The 19,595-nt window shown below is 36.8% G+C and overlaps 1 protein-coding gene across 1 annotated transcript; it reads left to right on the top strand.

Annotated features, from left to right (window-relative positions):
* Nucleotides 1–1,553: 1,553 nt before the first annotated feature.
* On the top strand, nucleotides 1,554–19,595 carry nmur3 (neuromedin U receptor 3). The gene is made up of 3 exons (XM_088616961.1): nucleotides 1,554–2,042; nucleotides 15,211–16,299; nucleotides 16,944–19,595. Exons 2-3 carry the CDS (start codon nucleotides 15,423–15,425, stop codon nucleotides 17,333–17,335), a joined length of 1,269 nt encoding a protein of 422 aa, XP_088473087.1. The 5' UTR covers nucleotides 1,554–2,042; nucleotides 15,211–15,422; the 3' UTR covers nucleotides 17,336–19,595.

Below are 19,595 nucleotides of genomic sequence, written 5' to 3'. Positions count from 1 at the left end.
CTTATATAGGGAGTCTGGCTTCACATTAGTGAAGCTAGTTCTCTATGAACCTCTAAACAACTTATGTAAATTAAACAACTTGCCGCCCCCCCCCAGGGATAATAAAGACTTTCTCTCGTATGCGATCTTAACTTATTCCTGCGTGTATCTGGGGTGTCTCACCAACACGGTCTGGTGGCTTAACCCCTTAACTGATACTTCAGATCTACTTGCCCTCTTATACTGTACAGCAGGTACCAAGGATTAGTTCACTTCTGTTTATTTGTCATATGCATAAGTGCAAAGAAATGCTTAATTGCATATACTGTATGCACCGAAAAAATACATTAAGGGTAAACCAAAAGATAACTATCTTTTTTTAATGTGTGTGTAATGCTCTTAGATTTGGGACCTAATCTTTGTGTGCATTGTGGGATTATTCTTGCACATATTGTGAACCTGAATGCTCTTGAAGGCAAATTTAATTTCAATGAAGGGCAATTTTAATAATTTCAATTATTTGCTTTATAGTGCCCTCTGGACCATGTTTCTAAAACCACACCAATCCTAGGTAAATACCTGAAACAGGTGGTAGGCCTTCTCACTTCATTCTCAATGGCATAATATCTATAATCTTCATTAGTCTGTTATTTAATTTCACATCTGATACATATCACACTATATGGGCTTTTATTTTGTTGATATTTCTGCTTTATCCATATCTAACTCTGTTTGTCTTTGAGTGTAAAAAGAGCATCTGACTTTCTTTTGCCTTCATTCTGACAGCTTTAGCCTCTTTCAGAACCAATTAAGTACTTAAAGATTTTGGCAAAGCTACTTTATGAACAGAACTACTGCGAACATATTAAAAACAAATAAAATACTCAAACTGTTGTGTAGCATGGTGTGCTCTTTCATTACAAAGTTAAGTTTCATTAGAAACACCTATTGTAAATGACAATTTTGTTCTATTTTAATTTGTTTTCATAATCTCACATCTGCATATTCCCATCTGTTTGCAGATTCTCACATCTAGGATAACTAACTGTACAATACATATGAAATTCATGTTAGAGAAGTACTGCATAGTACCTATTGTGTACATAAATAGTTAATAAAATGACAATGTGTCTAGCACAAGTTGGAAGTGCTATCCAAGTGCTAAATTAGGCAAAATAAAATAGTAAGATTTAAAACAGTACAGTGAAGATACTAAGCAGTAAGAAAGGCATCCTGATGGGAAGTATCAATTGTTTACCAGTGAATAAGAGCAATAATTCAATCTCATTCTCAGTCAAAACATTCTTTAGTATGTTCATCTTTATTTTGAACTGAAATTAAGAATATATTGTGTCGCCATGGTTAACTTGCATAAGGGATGTTGTTCTATCGCTGAATAAGAACTGTGTTTGCACAAAATACCCTGGAGTAATAAAAAACTAAAAATGAAACAGCACTTGCCATGCCTGAGTGGCATGTTTTGAAAGCATTTTCATATTTATCTATGGAATAATTCCAGAGTTCGTACTTTGCTTTTCTCATTTGCTTTCTCACCCTGTTTTGTGAAGGCTGGAACTAAGGAAGAGCAATCTCCCGCAATCACAGATGTCGTGAAGTGACACACATTACACATCCCTTTGTGAGCAGAACCCCGTTCTGAGTTCAGAGCAAGAGAGGGAAAGAGTGTCCTCTTCTGACACTGCTGGGGATGTATTCAAAGGAGTGAAACTGAGCTCAAACAAAGGTATTGTTTGGCGTTTTAGCATCTTGCCTGCCCTCTCTAACTTCACTTGAGTTGGAGCTTTCTGAGGGAAATTACTAGAGTAACAGTGCGCTCTGTATGCTTGTAAGTGTTTTTTTTTTCCCACTCTTCTCTGCCTTCACAAAGAAAGCTGCCTGCTCTGTCAGTCATGCTGTTTGCTGTGAATGTGGAAGCTGTTTGCTGGCTGGATGGGATGAGCTAATGTTGCGATGGCATTTCCACAAGAATGGGACTCGAAGGTCCCACAGACCTGTTTTTGGAGAATACCTGACCCGGAATCCATCTAGTGTGGGGGACACAAGTAAGAGCAGAAATGTTTTCTTTGTTTTTTTCTTTATTTTATACATTTTTACTAAATTGTAGAAATGCAGAAAACTGCAGTAAGACCTATACAACTAAATATAGATAAATGGATAATGTGGACAGTAGATACTGTATTGTATGTGGACAAAGAGGTACTATAATGAGTGATGGTGGACTTTAGTGAATTCTAAAGTTCTTTTGAATAATTTTGTTTTATCCATAATTTAGAAATCTTTAATCTTAATCTCTCTTGCTTTGCTTGTATTATTATGGAAAATATACTCTAATTACATTTTATTAATTTTTATAAGCTGTATGATACTTGGTATTTGCAGAGTAAATGGAGAAAAAAGGGATATTATACTATAAAAATACTAAATATGCTTTTGGCTGCTTTGTTCTCTCATTTTAAAAGTCAATCTGGAAAATCAAAAAGAAAACTCAAGGATTTTTCTGTAACTCTTAACTCTCAAAAGTTGCCACTGAGTGACATTTATTTTATTACTGAATTGCTCTTTAACTTCAGTGCATGGGTACCTGTAGTATTTCACTCTTGTGCAAGAGGGTATGAGTACGTTTACACATGAAAAGACTATGTGGTAGATCCGAGAGTTGAACAGCAACAAACTAAAAGTATTTTAATTGCATTTAATGTAAAAAATGATCCCTGTGCTTTACAGTTTGATTCACTGTAAGATAAATCAAAAAGATTGTATCATGGTACTGTTTGAAACACTCTCAAATTTAGATTTGTGGAAAGTTATGAGAGTTAACTATGGCTAAAATGATTAAGATAAAAGGTTTGTATGAAATCTTAAGAGCACATCAACAGAATCTTACATTTTTCTTGTCAATCCATTTAATGAAGTATGGCTGTTACTCTGTACAGTACATTAAACAACATTTGTCAATATACTGTATGACAAATTTAGTTTGCCTCACGAAAACAAATGCTTTGTTTTCAGCTAATGTATTTCAAACAGAAATAAAATAAAACTGTTGTAGACTTTTTTTAGCTTTCTAGAAAAATCCCTGTAAATGTAATCCTGTAAATTAGTGGAGTTCACACACAGATTACAGTTTATCCACTGATCTGTCGTCAGGCACTAACCTTCAAAAACAAACCTCAATAAAGGCATTTTAAAAAATACTATTTAAAAATGGTGTAACAGCATTGATAATAGACTAAAATGATGCAGTCTCTGAATGTTAATTTTTTTTGTGCAGGTCATTTAAAAATAACATTTCATTTTCACCAGACAGCTCTAATTAAAATAACATGTTAATTTACAAATGCTCACTGCTCCAATTAGCATAGCTGTGTGCTATTGGACATGCTGTGAATTGAGTGCCTAAATTAATCACACTTTTCAACACTTCACAGTGAATCGCCTTCCTGTCTCCATCTCAAGCTTAAGAATACATGTGTTTTGGGCTTTTCTGCAGTTTTCTTTCCATGGTTATTTGCATTATGCACAGCAACAGAAACCCTACTGCTCTAATTAGATAGGACAAGAAACTACAGCTATACACCTCTTGAGCCTCAGCAAGACTTTGCTGGAGATTATTACCAGCTTGCCACACACAGTGTCACAGAGCTTGGCTTTTCTGTATCAACTTCACTAGGTGTCTTTTTGCAGGAGGCAGAGACCTACTAGACTGGGTGCTTCCAAAATCACCACATTTCCTTTGCCACGCTACATTAATGATCACCTTAAGCTGGGTATTCACAAGCTGTTAGCACTACTGCTAGCAATATTTGCCAATTGAAAAACGCAACTGAAATTCTTAAGCACAGTAAAATTACTTGAAATGCAAAGTTGCAGAGAGAATGTTTAAAGACTGCAACATTGAGTTATTGAATACAGTCTGTATTACAAACCTTATTAAATATCTATCCCAGTTTGAGTTAGATCAATGAAGACTAAATGGAAAATTCTTCAGATTGGCTTCTTTTCTCAGTTAAGAAGTATCTTGAATTTGCAATTAATCCTGACAGACAATTCATTTACTTTAATTGCAGATGCTGACTATTCTTAGCACAGATCGCCACTTTCTATGACCCTAAATATAAAACGCAGATTGTATGTCTTATCCACCCACACGATCTTTAGTATATTAAGCACGCAATGTGGAATCTAAGACATACGGCATAGTTGGGAGCACATTAGATGAACTATTCCTTTAAGACAATTGGATTTCCTTGATGAGGAACAGCAAAAAAGGTGCCAAATTGTAGTCAAAGTTTTCCCAGTCTCAGAGGGGCACTGTTGCTTGCCAGAGGGAATAATGACTGCATGATAATTTCAATGTAATTATCATCAAGGCTGTGCAAAACAATAATTAATGGGCAGATGTCACAGTTTTTATTTGATTGCCTTGTGTAAGTGTATTACGCGTAATAATGTAAGGTGATTATTTGCATTTGATTTCAATATCACATACTGTTCTTAAGTTCCTTTATGCTACTTCCAGGTGACTCAGATGCTTTAACACAGTTACACCTTTCAAGCCATCCATTTCCTCCAGTTAGATCTGTGAGAGAGCTGCAATTCATGTCTGTCAATTCACAAACTGTCATCACCACTGTTACAACCCTAAGTGTCTAGGGGTAAAGGGGTGTAACATTTAGGATGGTTTTGGATGCAGGTGGGTTTCTGGTGAGGGACTAAGGAAGCATGACAACAAGTTGTGGTGCAAAAGGGATTTATTTTAAAGTGAATTAGTGACTGGTACAGTACGTACATACTGTAGGACACAATAACAAACAGTGGGGAAGTAGGGGGGTAGTACGAGAAGGTAGCAGACCTGTGGGTGTCAAAGACACAAAGTTGTTTTAAATGAGCCAGACGAAGAGAGAGGCGGGAAAGGAGAGTTGAGAAGGGACAACGCAGAGATGAGGAGGATTGTGGGTAAGAAGAAGATTGGATGATAGATTGAAATGAGGAATTTCTGGAAGAGCAAAGTTGTTTTATGCAGCTCTGTCTAATGTCAGCTGAAGAGAAGCTGTCTTTTAGTTATTACACTTTGTATTCAGTAGAAGTACAAAGTGAGTGATCTGATGCATAATCTGTTTCAAAACTAATGTGTCACAGCTAAAAGGGGCAGAAGCAAGTTAAACAAAGACCACCAGCTGGGAACGTTCCTCAGTTTCTTTGAACCCAAGAGAGCAGTTTAATGGGACTGAATCATTATTTAAAGGTTTTAAGGAGGACTTGTTGCTTACAATTACAGACACCTGGCAGATCTGCATAGACAGACCTAATTTCTCTAAACAACCCTACATAAAGGATGACCTTTAGAGACTGTGGAAACTGCATTTCAGTTTTGATTAAAACAAAATCTGTAACACTGCTTACTGTTTGTGTAATTTATATAAGACAGGAGCCCAAATATTTTTAGAGATTTCCATCCTTTTCCATGTGATTCCTATATGAAATTACATTTACAGTAATTTACAGAAGGATATTTTAACTGTTTTACCTTGGGATTCCCATAAATAAATTATAATTCAAATTTTCAATGAAATTCTAAGGAGCTCAAGTTTTATTAGTTAATAATTTCTTAGAGAATAACAAAACAATGTCCCCTCCACCTCCAAAATCGTCTTAGCAAAGTCATTTTTGAATTGAAGAAAAATAATTTAATAAAATAATACAATAAAAGAAGTACTTAACTAGTGCCTACTAACAGAAAACTTAAACTGTTTACTGTTGGATTGTACTGTACTGTTTGTCACTTACTGTACAAGGTACACACAGTTAAAACATGCAATCTTAATTGTAAAAGTGAGTGAAAAGGAAACAATTTCTCTGGTAGATGTTTTTGTATAGGTTGTTCAAACAACAAGGTCCATAAAGGTAAAATTTTGGAAAATGATTTACAGGAAAGGTAATATTGGAAAATTAATGTAGATGACAAACTGAGAAACTGTCACACAGATTTCATTAAAAGTTCAAAGTCACATATTTGAGAACAAAATGTCTTATGAAAATATTTATATTATGTGAATGAACTGAACACACTTGAAGTAAACAAAGAAATGTGGTATTCTGTATCATATTTTCCACATTTCCACATTTTAAGTCTATTGCATGCTACTTTTTTCACCTGCACATTTACCATAAACACAACTAAGAGTGCTCCTGTGGTTTTAATAAGGTCACATTATTAGGCACTGACCACCACTGAGCTGAAGATTGTTGAATCTTAAGAAAATACAATATTCCTGGTGTTCAGCAGTTTGGTGATAGAGCTGGGAGAGGTTTAGGGCACTCATTGATGCTATCTTTGCAGGAAAACAGATCTGTTTATTCAAAAGGGTGAGGCAAAGGATAGGGAGAGGACAATTTGACAGGTTTATCATAAAATTCCAAATTGAGACTGAGGAAATGAAAGGATAAAAAGTAAGTAATATCCACTATTAACATGGAATTAAACCATTCAGGAGTAACATATTGTTCCTTTCAGCTCTTTTACTGACAGGAAGAGTTTACTTTTGAATTATAGTGAATTTAGACCATTCATACATCAAGGAACCAGAATTGTTACACATAGATTATTTTATGTGTGTCCAGCCCAAAAATCTACAATCTTATTTCAAATATAGTTCTGTATGTTAAACAATAAATTGATCATGTGCAAGGAAACCTAAAAATGAAGAGTATTTGGAAAACTGGTGTAGCGGCGAGGCTTAATAATAAGGCAGAATTAAGTGTTTCTGAGCTTTCCCAAATTAGCCCTCATTTCTCTGTTCATCTCTGTGGTGCAGCCACAGAGAAACTATTCATGCAGGCTGATTTAGGGTTCCTTTGATAAGGACAGCTCCCAAAGGGGGATGCACTTAGCTAAGCCTGGCTATCATGATCAATGGTCATCCATTGGCGCCTATCTGTCTAGGGAGTGCCAGATGGACATCTGGACTGCATTCCTAAGTGTCAGGAGTAAGTGACTCATATCTCACCTTGATCAACCAATCAGGGACTGGTAGGGCCGAGTAACCCACGTGGGACTCTGATGCCCATGGAACTTTCAGCCAATCAACGAGCTGAAGTTCCTCCAGGTAAAAACAGGCAACACAGAGAGCCTGAGAGATTCAGAAGGGAAGATTCAGTGAGATTCAGTGGACAATTCAAAAGGGAATTCAAAGGAGAATTCCAGGGCAGGACGGCCCAGGAGCAGAAGGCTCCCAAGGGCAGGACATTCTCGCAGCGCGCCTCCTGACCATCCTGAGACTCAGCCCGGACAACCACGGAACGGCCAGTGTGTCCGAGTGCCAGAACTTTCCTTTGTTCTAAGAGTCTAGAGCGGAGGTTGCCAGAGAGTAACTAGAGGATCCACCCGAGGTTAGCACCAGCAGCAAGCCTCGTGAACAGGTCGGAACTGTGGACAGCTGAATCACTATTCAGAATAGCTCTTCATCAGGAACGAACCGGTCCTCTTCCTGACTTGCTGGGACCCACAGTCATCTTTTCTCCTGTGCACAAACTTTGCTAACTAGCCGGTCAGTGAGCATCAGCAGCGCACCGTCGCAAGCCGCACAGCACAGCCTGGCACCGAGCCAGAGAGCGCGGATTGGACAGCAACAAGCCTGCAACTGTTTCTTTGTCCCCGCAGGAGATCTGAATCCCCAGAGATTGGATGAGTATTCAACTTCAATGCATTACAGCTCGAGAATTCAATTGTTATCCCAACCAGTTGATATCAATTTAATTCCTAAGAGTTATGTACTTGTTTTGAGTATCGAATGTAGAAGTTATAACCAAGTTCATTTATGAAACGGTCTTAATGAATGATATACTGAACGTATGTCCTCTTGATATATGTAACTCTTTGTAACTGACTGAATATATACCTTTTGTATTCTGATAACCCTCTCGATAAGATCTGTTAGGTTTATATGCATATTCTATGTATTAATAAATGTATCCTCGTGTATTAGCACCTGTGTGTGTGCGTTGTTTGAGTTATGTCGCATGGTTGGACTCTAAAGCCATCAAAAGAATCAACTTTGTGATTTACTGCTACAATTAATAATTGTCTCAGTAAATGCCCAAACCCTACAGAACTGGTGCCTTCAGAGAGCCACTACATTTAATTTTGCTATGGCTATGATTACATATTTGGCGTCCCTGAACGGCTATGAAACATAACACTGGATTGGTCTTACAAGTGTTAAGCTGTGCTGTTTGCATATATGGCTGTTTGCTTAATGATAGTGATGAAAGCCTTTATGAAAATTTTCAACAAAAATATCTCAGAGCTGTATTCTTTATGACGTCTGTCAATGCACCTTTGTTGAAAGGAGGTACATTTGACCTTTGAGAGTGTCTAGGAGCCAAAAAGGTTAAAAAAGAAAGAAAGTGTGTGTACACACAGTTGAAGGTATTGTTTTTTTAGCTTGTATTTCTTTACAAGGACATACTGTAATTCTTTATTTATTTCAAACGTAAATTACAATCTTAAGGAGTTTCATTTACATTTCCCCTTCATCCATGAAAAGAATTTACAATTTAAAATAAATATGATTAAATTTATATAATATAAAATTTCATATTTCTTTCAAAGTCAGACTTCCAAAACATAAATATAATCTTATAACAACAATCAAAAATGTAAATGGTTGATAAGTGAGGGTAATGTTGTTCCAATTTTATAAAGCTCTAGAACACTTTATTTTCTTATCTTACACAGCATATCTCTACAGAAAAGTTAAAAAATATAAATACAATTATATAGCAGGTGCTGAATGGCTGCATCTGTATTTTAAAACATGGAGTATACACTTGAATAACAGGATCTACGAAAGTAAGTGTTATACAGATACTTACAACTGAACCTGAATAAGATGATAAACTACAGTACTGTATATACAGTATACAGTATATTATTCTATACTAATGTAACATTTTAAACATGAACTGAAAGATTGGAATTAGAGTTTTCAATACATACAGGTGTACATTATGGTTCCAGAGGATTACATTAAGATACTCTGTACAGGTAATTGAATTACCTGCATTCCCTCAAGAGATTTGGAAATTATTGAAGAAGCCATATGAAAATGTTGTAATCATTTTGAAGTTTAAATTACTAGATCAGAATATGAAATTGAAGCACCATCAGAATTTAATTATTTAATCTAACTTGATTACAAAATTTATACATTAATACATGTAGAGATACTGCTACTGTATATACAGTTTAGAAGGTGCCCTGTATTCATGACTAAAGATGGCATTATCATCATATTTATTGTATATGGTATCCTACACCTCAAAAGCACCCCACAAGAATAAAACTGATAATTTAACACACATTAAATAATTAAATAATCATATCTTATATTATAATGTTACTGTGGATTGTCAACAATACATAACCTCTATGCAATAAGAAACAGTAAAAAGAAATCGAACAGTAAAAGACAAAGTACAAAAGTGAGCTTTCAAAGGAGATTTAACATGACTAGCCTTTAACATTCCCTAGCCTGGCTGCAAAACTGGAGACTGCACCCAGGTCACCAAAATACCACATTTTGGTTTTCACTGGACATAACAGGCTAGTGTCTGGGGATCGAAAACTGTTTCATTAAATGTGTGGTGAAAGGAGAGCACAATGTCATTAGGCGACAGGGCCTTAAACCAGAATTTAAACCAGGTGTTAAAACTGGTGTAATAAGGTCACAGGATTTGATCATTTTCAGTAATTATGAACATACTGTACTGTACAGTATATCAATATATTACAACTTGTTTATTGTTGAAATATTTATTGATTACATGTTTATAGCAGAGAATATAATACAAAAGCATGCATTACCTCTGCATTCATTTTGGAAAGCCAAATGAGTTGATGAAAGGTGGTTTTGGAGGTGAAGAAATCACAGTACACCTTAGTAATCTTGCAAATAAACTCTCAAAAGACAGAATGTTGTCAGTGGTAACACCAAACATTATTTACATTCATGCTAGACTGGATCTTATTTCCATTAATAAAAAAGGCCCAAATTGTCAAATTTGTTTAGCTGATATGGAGAACCAATCAGCATTACTTTAGTCTTATCAGCACAGTGCAGTATATGATGCAGGACATGAACAAAATCACCTCATAATACATCTTAGAAAAGAATATTAAACTTAAGCTTTATGGTGTACACTATACATCCATGTTTGAAAATCCTTGATCATTAATTCACTCTGCTGGCGAAGTGACCTTTCTGTGTAAAGAAGTTCAACATGTACTGTATGTCTGAACAGCCAAGGACAGGGGCTCTAGGACATGATCAATAGGAGTAGCTGAATCCATGTTGGTTTTTAAATAAAATCTGTTGAGTGGGTCCTTTAAACAAGTGCCCTGAAAGATGTTTAACAAGAACATCGCATAGTGAAGTGCTCCTGGCACACTAACTCCAAATAGAAATCTATTAATACTAAACTAGAAGCACCTTTATTACAGCTTCTTTGTTTTGCATTTTCTGAGTAGAACATGAAAGTTGAATGGAAGAGCTGTATATTCGGAAGTGGTTTATATCGAATAAATGGAAACACAATAAATGTTTTTGCAATGGAAAAATATATCACTCAGAAAATCAACATGAGAAATGAGGTCTTGTTTTCACGTTTGAATTCAGGAGCCTCTTTTCTATTCAGGTTTATGTTCAAATATGAATGGATCGTGTGTGAGCATGTTAGTTTGAGCCTTTGATCCCCAAGAAAAGTAATGTTCCTCACAAAAGTATTTGAATTGTCTTGCTAGACAGACCCATACCTATTAATTATAGGGAATATTCAGTGACAATATCTAGATAAAAATATTCAATGAGCTTTGTCTCACTATATACAGGATTACCATCTTTTATGGAAATCTACAGAATCATAAAATTGGAAGATACCTATTCTCGGGTCTGTGAATTGAAAACATATAGTACACCCTGAACACATCATTAATGGATGTTAGGTTTACTCTACAGTGCTTTTTAAATCAGACCATTCAGTTGAGGCAAAAACCAGACTTCTACTGTGAGCTCCTTTAAGGATCATGGCTTGGGCCGTTAGTTTTTTGGAGGTTCCACCTGGAATTTGTACTCATTCATTCAGTTGTCGCAAATGGAGCACATGGGACAGGGTGTTTACATTCAGACTTTTATGGATTTAAAGCCACATTATGGGAATAATCCTACAAGACTTTTATTTGTATTGCTTACTTCGCTTTTCTCCATCAGCCACTCAACCATCAGTAATGGTTACTCTCTACCAGGTGATGTACCATGTCCTCGTCACATTACCAGGCTGACCTCAGCGTTCCAAATCCTTCCTGGTCTGTGCAGTCTCTTCCACAGTCTCTTCATACTATTACAGTCTTTTCCATCAAACCCTAGATCTGTGTTCCTTTGAGGACTTGCACACTGTATATCCAAACCTTGTGCTTCACAAGCTCCATCATTGAAGAATTCTGTCTCTGTTTTAGGGAGTTCCTTTAACCTCTTTTGGGGTCCTGTTAGCCTTATCCTCATGGGGCTTGCTGCCATTCTTTCAGTCAGGTATGCAACATATGCAACTCTCAGTGGCTTGTCTGGAGCATTATGTGAGAGCAATTTATTATTTGAGAGCCATTGTTTGCATGTAGTTCAGCAGGGGAGAAATCGGCTTGGCTGTTATCTTGCTGTTTTCTTCTAGAACTTCCAGTAGGTAACTTTAGTCACACATGCCAAAATGTGTGCGAATGTCAGACACAGACCCCACATTGATGTGCAAGATCCCACACACATTTGAGGCCTTGTCCTTGGTGTAGAACAATGTCACCTCCTCTTCTTTCTGTTCATGGACACATCTGAACAATGCAGCAGAAAGACGGCGGACTAGGAAGTGTTCAGTATATGCACTTAACAGCTCAGTTGTGTGCCCTGTCTGTAATTGGGAATACATGTGAAAAAACTGTTAATTCAAAGTGCTATAACAGGCTTTATCTAGATTTATTCCAGCCTCACTGAGCAACAGCAGCCCTTGTGATTTGACTGCTAAGATTTGTTTTAATTTGTTCCTTATAATTTGCTCTTCATTTCTGAGGAAAGCATAATTGTCATCCATGTTCGCAAAAAGTATTCATCCATGCTGGTTAAAGACTTATACCGCTATACTGCACAACAGTGAAATAAAAGCCAGTAGTAAGAATTGGTGTTTCCAGATTGGTAGGGTTGGGGACATGAAAAAGGATAATTATAGATGATTCCAATTTTCAGAAAAAGCTGGCAATTGAAAAAAATAAATGTGCTTCACCAATATCGGTATCCAAAACTTGCTCTAAAACATAAAATTGTTAAGATAATTGTTTGGACACATGATGTAAATGAATTTAAAAAAAATTAAAATGAGCTTGGTTTTTGATAACTAATCACCGGATTCAAGATGCCTTTTTCTTTACATCTTTGTGGATCGATTTTAATATTTAGTAAATTTTGTAATTCTGTCCAAATAAACTTTGTAAATAGTGTACATTTCAGGACACCTTATAATTTAACAAGCATTCCTCCTAAACTGCAATTGTAATTCCCTCCTTGTAAAATCAGCATGTGAACCAAAGGACAACTTAGCAACATTTCTGGTTCAGAAGGGCTGTTGGTGCCACGCGTAGATTAGGGCAGTTTTCTTTTGTAGTTGTATTTGAAGTGCGTATTTTTCATTCCGGGTTGTCATACTGTGACCTTTAGTCCCCTGTCATTTTTGCCAAGTGCAAAGATAAGTTCATTTTGACGATAGGCTCTTCGGGCCTTGGTGTGTAATCATCATCATTTGTGGTTTTTTTAATGCTCTGGTATTTCGTTTACTTTCATCATCGTCTCCAGGAAAACGTGTTCTGAATCAATAAGTATTTTTCTGCCCAGGCTTAAGTTCATTCTGTGCCTCACAAAAAAGGGAACTTTGTCATTTGCATTCCTCTGAAGAATAACAGCTGATTAGAACAAAACTACATCTTCAAGTTCATGCTATAAACATGGTATTCACAAACACAAAAGTAGGGCTTCATCTGTCTGTTATTTTTAGATTGCGGAGAGAATATAATGAACCGTAAAGTGCTGTCATCATCTTATTTTAATTAATTTGGGACACTCAGAATACTTCTGTTACTTGATTACCAAATGTAAAATCCAACTGTAGTTTTGTGGGACATGTTTGTTTCATTCCTTTTTTTCCATGGCCATATACCAGTACCATCAGTGACTCAAACTAACTTGAAAAAGGGTTATACGTAGAGTTATAGGTTTCCTATTGTGATGATATTTGTATATTTAAGAACTGAAAGAACAGCCTTGATAAAATTATTTATTGAAGATGTTCACAGTGCTATCGAGATGTAATCAATTCCAAGGGGGGGGGCAGGGTATTTTCAAAGGGTCAAGAATGTTAGAAGACCAAGGGAACAGAAGTGCCACGCCCATGCTGGGAAAATGCAGTATGACATGGACACCAGTGGATCAGAAGTGTGCGCACAAATGACAGGCAGCCACCTCACTGAACCCAAAAAGGATTACGAGCAAGGCAAGTGCCAGGGAAAATCCAGGCAGACAGGGGAGCAGAATCAGACGGGCTACAGGAAGGACTCAGGCAGACAGGAAACAGGAAGAAAGCAGGGAGGACTCCACTGCGAATGGTTGACTGGTGGTTCATTAGTGACACAATGCTGGAATACCCAGAAGAAGCTAATCAGGACTTAAATAACACAGACCACCTGATGCAATGTGACTTCTCCTTGCGTTTAGGTGCTGCTCATATCCTGCTGTCTCCCTGGCATTTGGTGCAAGCTGGTAGGAAGATGGAGGCATGGCTCATGGCCACTACAAGTGCAACACGCCCCACCACTTTTCTGCAAGACAGATAACAAAACTGCTCATGTGCAATACAGCATCTTGCAGCACTTGTTTCCATTAAGAGTCATCTCGATGGTGACTGCTACTGTAGCTGTAAAGTAAGAGTTTTGTGGAAACGTAAGCATAAAAAGTTAGCATACAAAACTGTACTGACATTTAATTTGACAGATGAAAATCATTTGAGGAAGATCAAGTAATTAATATCCTTAAACTTAACTTCCTATTGGCAGCTAATCCATGTATTTTCTTTGAGGGGGATTGAGTCTCCATCACAGATTGCTCTAAATATCTGCCACAAATTGTTGATGTTTCTGTCAAAAAGTATGTCATTTGCCACCTTGTAAAAGTCAACCTACAACTACCATCTTTCTTAAGTGTCTAATTTTATCAAAACATCTGTTTTGGGAGTTTGGGTATGACATACTGTACACGATGTGAGCATATCATCATAAGCTGACAGAAACTGTAGAACTGACCTACTTTTTACATCAGGAACCACATCTGGCTAATTCTATGTTTTTATATGAAATGACTTTCTAGGGCATCTGAAAAGTAATTACAGCTATTGAAGAGTTCGTCCATTCAACAATTCATTTGCAAATTTTGAAAATGTCTGTCTGGTAAATGTGCAAAAATGGAAACTCTTTTCAATTAAAAGTGTTTAGCATAATAAAGGTTTTTTTTCCCTGCAGAAACAGGAGAAGAATATTATGAAATGATCAGGTCTTCATTTATTCAGAAGCACCGTTGGCAGTGCTACCCACTGTATGTTGAAACAGTGATTTACAACAAAGGTCTGAAGAAATTTTTTATATGAAAATATTACAATAAGAAATCTGATTAGAATATTTCCAATTTGAAGGAAGAAACCAATCAAGATGTCATATAGACTGAATCGTTGTAGTATTTAATGGTCAACAAATTTAGAGTATGAGATTCTTCTTCTCTAAGGAGAATAAATGTATGGAATATGTTGGTGCTACTGTAGCTCTTTGTTTTTGGAATCTTTCCAGGTTCTTAGCAAATGGATGTTAACAGCAAAGTGTGTGGTCACAGTGTTTACTGTTTTTGCGCTTGTCGTCTTTCAGGTTATACATTCTTGGATTTGTAATTGTTTGCATTATTGTGGAGAGCCAAGCTTTAAAAAGCAAGACTGTTCCTGAATTGCCACAGTGTAAAATATTGGGAATCATTGTCAGAAAGAATAATTTCCAAATGAGGGTTCGAAATGTAGAAGGCAAAATTTGAGAGTTGGTTATTTCTTTTTCAAAAATAATAATTTTATTTCTCCTTTTTACAGATTACGTTGAAGGTGATTATTTTTGAAGGCTGCAAATTTTTACAAGAATGATATTGTTGAAGCTCACTTTGGATCAGATGCTACTGATGCATCAATATAGCTTTGAAAACATAACTTAATAAATTGCATCAACTGGTGAAAAAATAAAGCCGCCCCTTCCTGAAATAAAAGAAACTTCTGTTCTCCAATAACAGCACCTTGCACTTGTCACAATGTCACACTATAGATTAGAGGACTTGTTCCAGAACTACTCAGAACTCAGTGGTATTTCCGGTAACACCACCATTCTCAATTCAACTCTGAATGACACTGGGCCTCACCAGCACTTTGCAATTGAAGAAATTCTCCTGAATGTTCTTGGTCCTAAAAGATCTTCCTTCTTCCTCCCTGTTTCCCTCACCTACCTCCTAATCTTCATAACAGGAGTGGCAGGCAACCTTCTTACCTGCACAGTGATAGCCAAGCACCAGAAAATGAGAACTCCCACCAATCTCTATCTGTTCAGCTTGGCTATATCTGATCTCCTGGTTCTGCTCTTTGGAATGCCTCTGGAGATATACGACATGTGGCAGAATTATCCTTTCCCTTTAGGTGAAGGAGGGTGTTACTTCAAAACTTTCCTTTTTGAGACGGTCTGCTTTGCCTCAGTGCTCAATGTGACCGCTCTCAGTGTGGAGAGATATATTGCAGTCGTTCACCCACTCAAGACCAAGTACGTCATGACAAACACCCATGCCAGGAGAGTCATCACTACTGTTTGGGTGGTTTCCTTAATCTGTGCTATCCCCAATACCTCTCTCCATGGGATTTACTACCTCTACCTCCCTAACAAGGAGAAGATACCAGAGTCAGCCATGTGCAGCCTGCTGAAACCCACATGGATCTACAATCTTGTGATTCAGATCACCACTGTTTTCTTCTACTTCATCCCCATGACCATAATTAGTGTTCTCTACTTGATCATAGGCTGCCATCTTAACCGTGAGAAAAAGTTCCCAATTGGCAAGTTGGGGAAGAATTGTAGCACTAAAACCAGCTGGAAGATTCACTTAGAGAGTGGGAGACGCAGGCAGATCACCAAAATGTTGGGTAAGTAGGTTTTGCGCTACTACTGTATATCTTGCCACTGAATGCATCAAATGCCTTTTGCTGAAATGTATTCTTGACAGTATTAACCTGTTCAGTTGTTCTGATCCTTTAAAAAACAGCTTTCACATACGCGTGTTCATTACTAAACATGCTCCATAACCTCCTTCCTTAGGTGTAATTATAGTATATCTTCGGCACATATTATCTAGTGTTGTGTCATGGTGTCTGAAACCAAGTTATGAAAACCTGTTGTAATCAATTAAAGAGACTAGTAGTATACCTTGCAAATAAAGGTGATCTTCATTACTGTATAATCGAATTATTATAAGATTCAATTTTATTTCACAATGGCACATGATCCATGCACAATATTGTATTTATTGTCCAGGATTTCTGTTTACAGTATGTCGGAAAATCTCACTTTAGGTTCTACTTTAATGGCTAGAAATTAATATCATGTTTGACTTTTTGGCTGATCAAATACATTCTATCAAATGAGCTCATTCAGGCAGGCTTATTCTATTCTAGATATTTTGAGCAACTATCTTTCATATCTGGAATAACCATTTAAGATAAGCCAGGGATTTACGAGGTAATGGTTGACCTCCTGGTAATTTATTATTGTGTGTGTCTTTCTTGCACAGCTGTAGTGGTAGTGGTGTTTGCTATCTGCTGGGCTCCCTTTCACACGGACCGTCTGCTCTGGAGTTTCATCACGCAGTGGACAGATGTCATGCACACTGTCTTCCAGTATGTGCATGTCATTTCAGGGGTCTTCTTCTACTTGAGTGCCGCTGTCAACCCTATCATCTACAACCTGCTCTCCACCCGCTTCAGGGAACGCTTCAGGGAACTAGTGTGCAGCAACCAAGGCAGCACAGCCTCTCACAACAGCTCCCCGGCCTTTTCCAAGATCCTCAAGAGCACGTCTCTTATTTACCATGTCCCAGTGAAGCAAGAGGTGCCCAAGTACCTGCAGCCTTCCATGATTTCCCACCTGAGCTGGGAACATGAGGATGAAACCACATATATGTAAAGCTGCAGAAAAATGCTCTCTGTGTTTTTTTTTATGTTTCAAGCCCACCGCTGGGTAAAGAAAAATAAAACTGCTTACTGTTTCTTTCCAGAGGATCCAAAAATGGACCTGAGGACTCGAGTGGAATCTCCCAAAAAGTATAGATCTCTGGGCCAAAAGAGAAATTTCAGGGACCCTCCCCACTAAGATTATATCATAATATTTGTCATGCTATGTTTCAAGAAGGACAGACAGTCTTGTGATTCTTCAAAAGAAGACTTGCATGGTGCACGTGGACCATTTAGTAAGGTAAAAAAATATATTTTTGCTCTCCAAAACCACAGCAAAGGTTTTTCCTGTGTTCCAGTATTGGATCAAGTTAGGTCAACATAAGAAATCTTCATGCGCCAAAAAAGTCTTTCCTTAGTCCTTGTAACTATGGCATGTGAACCTTTAGCTCAAGGTATTTTTGAAAATGAATTCCACTGGAATATTCCCCATGGGAAATGCCTGTCAAAATATATGTTTTTGATTATTAGTGACACTGCTATGTCAATTATCTTCTGAGCACTAGTTACAATCTGTTCTAGACTGCTGCATTCAGAAGAAAACAACACGAGTGTTATAAAAGCGAGGAAAAAACTAGAAGAAAAGGATATACATACGAAATATAAAAAAATCCTTGCACATTATTTAGACTACTTAACCATTCTTTAAATAGTTTCATCTCACAAGACTCAAATGCGGCACTGGACTCTTACTATAATGCCTACTGCCTGCTAGATCCAGCCAATTTATATTTGTTTCTGTATGATGCTTATCAGTCATCTCAGAGATGGAATCAAACACTACTCTTTTGCAAAACCTGATTATTAAAGCATTTGTGGCACATGGCTTTTCACTCTTAAAGACTGTCCTGTCACTGTCCCTCTGGAGTCGTCACTATGTCATTGGCGAAAGTACTAAAAGCATTCTACTGTAGTTTGTTTTTAAATGTTCTGAGGTCTGACCCTTTATTTTTTCGTTTCTGTTAGTTTCAATACTATCGCAATTTTTCTGATGGGCTGCTAGTTCCAACACAGGATACAAATACAAGCTCTTAGGAAAATTTGCTTTGTTGACAGTGAAATTAGGGTGTAAGTCCTTTAAACCACCAGAAAACACTGGACAGCAGTGACAATATCAAAATGAAATGCTATATACTGTATTGTTTTTTCTTATGTGTGCAAATGTGTACTTACATGTTACTGTATATTTGGGTACATGTTTTTTATTTGTGTGTTTAGAAATGTTTTATTTGAAAATCTAATGATTTTTGCTGAATCAATGTATGCCACTGTGATGATGAGTTTCTGAGATAGCTTTTTAGCTTTCACTTGCCAGTAGTTTATATTTTATTCTTTATCTGGAGTATTTGTAATTTGCTTTCTTTTTACAAAACACCTTGGGAATGCTAATCTTATGTCCACTGATATGAACAAACAAAAAACACACAGTGCATATCTGCTTATTGCTGTTATAATGTTGAGAATTTATGCATTTTAGGATAACTTCTTGTAAAATATTCTGCATAACCACCAGACCTCCTACATGGAGAACAGACACAATTGCTGCTTTATTTATCGAGTTGAAATCTGTATGTTGAAAACACTCTCACTGCCTTCTTCTGGTTCCCTAGAACTGGAAAGGTTCACCTAAACTGAGGCCCATATTAAACTACAACTTCAGCCCACCAGACAGTGATAAATATTAAATCTAATGCCTGATGGAAGCCTTTAATACAAACAAAAGTTGCTGCTTTTACAATTTTATGAATTGTGGGTGAGTCCAGATGTTGATTTCAAACTCAGCCTTATTTGTTTACAGATAAACATTACTGTGACTTTAGTTTTGCAGTATTACAGTGTAGATGTTTATTACATGGTGGCTGAGTGCCATTGTGATATACAGTAGTTCTATATTTTTCAAACCTGTTTCTGGAATATACTGTATGTCTGCTAAATAGTCCGTTAGAAACATAGCTACTGTATGTGGGGCTATTACTTTTGTGATCATTGTAACTCAGTCCAATGGTCTGGTTAGAACTGAATGCACAATGAACTTTTAAACGAGTCCAAAGTTATTTAGAAGGAGTGCAGTTAATATATATCTGACCATAGTTCTCAGAATCTGAATGTACCCTTTATTGATGACAGCTCATTTATTGGTGTTATCAAGTGTTGTGATTGTACTATATGTACACATCTGTAAGAAGTTATAAATAAATTACATTCTTTACAAA

The sequence above is a fragment of the Lepisosteus platostomus genome, chromosome 23 (assembly GCF_059453375.1).
Source record: "Lepisosteus platostomus isolate fLepPlt1 chromosome 23, fLepPlt1.hap1, whole genome shotgun sequence".
NCBI lineage: Eukaryota > Metazoa > Chordata > Actinopteri > Semionotiformes > Lepisosteidae > Lepisosteus > Lepisosteus platostomus.
Note: the sequence above shows the minus strand (reverse complement) of the source record. Positions and strands in the feature narration are given on the sequence as shown.

Excerpts from the sequence above, each read along its gene's own strand:
- nmur3 (XM_088616961.1), top strand. The coding sequence starts at position 15,423 with ATGTCACACTATAGATTAGAGGACTTGTTCCAGAACTACTCAGAACTC. Across the intron at positions 16,300-16,943 it reads GCAGATCACCAAAATGTTGG|CTGTAGTGGTAGTGGTGTTT; the intron begins GTAAGTAGGTTT and ends TTTCTTGCACAG.